Source organism: Brienomyrus brachyistius, unplaced genomic scaffold (genome assembly GCF_023856365.1).
Source record: "Brienomyrus brachyistius isolate T26 unplaced genomic scaffold, BBRACH_0.4 scaffold46, whole genome shotgun sequence".
In the NCBI taxonomy this organism is placed as follows: Eukaryota; Metazoa; Chordata; class Actinopteri; order Osteoglossiformes; family Mormyridae; genus Brienomyrus; species Brienomyrus brachyistius.
Window position 1 is genome coordinate 2593506 of NW_026042321.1, and position 2575 is coordinate 2596080.

General features: G+C 42.6%; 1 protein-coding gene across 1 annotated transcript; it reads right to left on the bottom strand.

Annotated features, from left to right (window-relative positions):
* Positions 1 to 461: 461 nt before the first annotated feature.
* LOC125723224 (uncharacterized protein C18orf19 homolog A-like) lies at positions 462 to 1545 on the bottom strand. The gene is made up of 3 exons (XM_048999630.1): positions 1217 to 1545; positions 744 to 855; positions 462 to 632 (listed from the first exon to the last, which is right to left on the bottom strand). The coding sequence occupies exons 1-3, from the start codon at positions 1543 to 1545 to the stop codon at positions 462 to 464; spliced, it is 612 nt and encodes a 203-aa protein (XP_048855587.1).
* Positions 1546 to 2575: the final 1030 nt, after the last annotated feature.

A 2575-nucleotide genomic window follows, 5' to 3' on the forward strand; every position in this document is an offset into this window, starting at 1 on the left:
GAAGTGTCTTGTATTTTATCAATGCGAATCTTTCATATTATTATTTTTACTAATTTGGCTCTCCTCTGCAATCTTGCTGTAACAATGTGTGCAATGCATGTTAACCTTGAAAAGAGATTAGTTTTATTGTATTTTAGTGGGTAAGTAGGACATAGGTATACTTTAAATGCATACAATACAATTAAAGTTTAAACTTCAGGCAGGGGTTAAATCAGAATCAGAGTAGATGGGGAGCCCTGTCAGGTACAAAGCCAGAGTGTGTGTGTGTGGGGAGGGGGGACATTAGCTTATTAATTATCATATGCATTTATAATCACAATATTAAAGATGCAGTATGTTCATTTGTTGGCATGTCATGTTAATTTAAAGCAATACAAAAAAACAAAAATGTTATCAAAAAGTCTTTTTTTACTATTGTATAGTAGGCCTACATATTTGTGTGCATTGATCTGCTGCAGCCTTTATTTAGTTTTATCCATTTTCCCTGACCCACGATCCATAGGGTCTTCCACTTTGTCCTGCATGTTGTTCTTGGCTGGGGGCACAGTTGACATGAAGCCAAGTTTCTGCAGATATCTCACAGCGATGGATGTCCCTGCCAGTGTGGCAGTGTACCTGGCTGGAGTGGCAATCTACAAGATTATTAGAGAATACATCAGTAAGTGCTCACTTACCTAAACACTCGCGCAGAACCTGGGGGCTTCTTACAAACAGCCCCCATCCAGGCATGCTGGGACCCTCACCTTGTATAGGGTTAAGGCGGTGATGGCATGTCCACTCTGGGATTCCTCCATGAGCTTGACGACCTTCTCTGGGAGGCCGACGTGCTCAAGTAGGGGGACCACATTCACACCCCTGCAGATCAAGACAGAAACATTTACTTACTTAGCAGATGCTTCTTATCCAAACAAGATATATTTTTGAGAGAAAGCAAGTCCCTCAAGCAATTGGGGGTTGGGGCCCAAAGTCACTCATATTACCCATCTCGCAACACATGAACACACTTTATTTTCTGTGAGACATTCTCTCCAGAACACAAAACCATTCATACTTGGTATCACATCGCTATTGTGCTGCTTTTTTTAAGGTACGACAGTCAGACCTCAACCCAGAAGCCCCACCTGCCCTCTGATGTTAAGCCAAATGCAAACCTCTAGTGCTGTCTCTAACCTATGACACTGACTCCAAGTCCTCCTCACAACTGCGGTTCACTTACTTCATGGCTGCATAGTAAAACGCCCCGAACCAGATGGAGGACGTCACCAGGTGCACAGGTATCATGACTGGCCCATACTGCTTCAGGGTTTTCTTAAAGCGTTGGACCAGCCCGATGGACTTGTCTTGGAAAGGATCTGAGTTTTCGGGCTGCTGTGGACGCACTGCATTGTCCTGCCTGGCCACTGCTGATGTGCTCACATGACACAGGCTAGGACTCCCCTTCCCAGTCCAGGGTCCGGGTGCTACCGGGCTGTGGGATAGGCCCTGAAACAAGGGTCGCAGAGAAACTTGTTGCAGCCGGGTTAAGTTGCGAACGAACTTATGCATTTTGCTTTTCTGACTTGCACCCAAAAGCCTGCAGGAACTGTCACAAAAAAATCTCTTCCACTGTACAAATGACAGACTAGAGAGATATGTCGAATTTAAGTTCTAGCCAGTGCACAATTGATCCGTGTTGCAGAAAACGTCGGTTTAAATGGGCGTGAAGATGAAATATCCGAGTTCTAGAACTGTGCCTCAACTTATATAGCGCTACTGACTACGTAAATTGGGGCAATTTATGTCATCTGCTTGGAAACGCACCTCAGCGGGACAGCGTGACGCGTGACAATCTTAGCCAATACGATAAATAGAAAATTAACTTCGATAGTCGATATCAGAGTCATCTCGAAATCATGAATTTCATTTTTCTTTTCCTGATCTGGTGTCGTAGATGACTGCTGTAACTGCCTGCTTCACCTTGTGCCCCAAACATCAGCACTCAGGACGATGCTGTCGAATAAATCCCTTATTTGAACTGTATAAGGAAGGGTAATAATCAGTCTTACGCAAAATGTTTTGTTTCAATCCATTACTTCCGTTGACTATCTAGTAGATATCTAGTAAATAGTAATCATTACCTGGTAGTCTGATTACCTCCTCTGCATTACGGAACAAAGCACTTTAGTTGAGGGGGCATAAAAAATGTAGTATTATGCTATTACTCATGTATTAATTAAACACAACCTAAGTCTAAGTAGGCCTTCATACTAATCTCACATTCGTTCATCATTAATGAATCGAGTTACTGTATTTGTCACTATATCTGCTAATTCAGTAAATCTTTGTGACTAAAGAACTACTGACAGAACAAGTAATGAAACACACAAGTTAAATACTGATCTCATGTTTGTATGATGATGATACACCTTTACCGTTTGTCAGGACAGGCAACGGTGCACAAGTACAGACATCCATAAGAACACAAACGGGGCATTTACTGAACAAATAAGCAAAATCAAACTGGCAGACAAAAGATAACAGTCAAAACAGGGCAACTCGCCGGGAGAGCAGGTAAATCCAAAGCAACCAGTCCAGT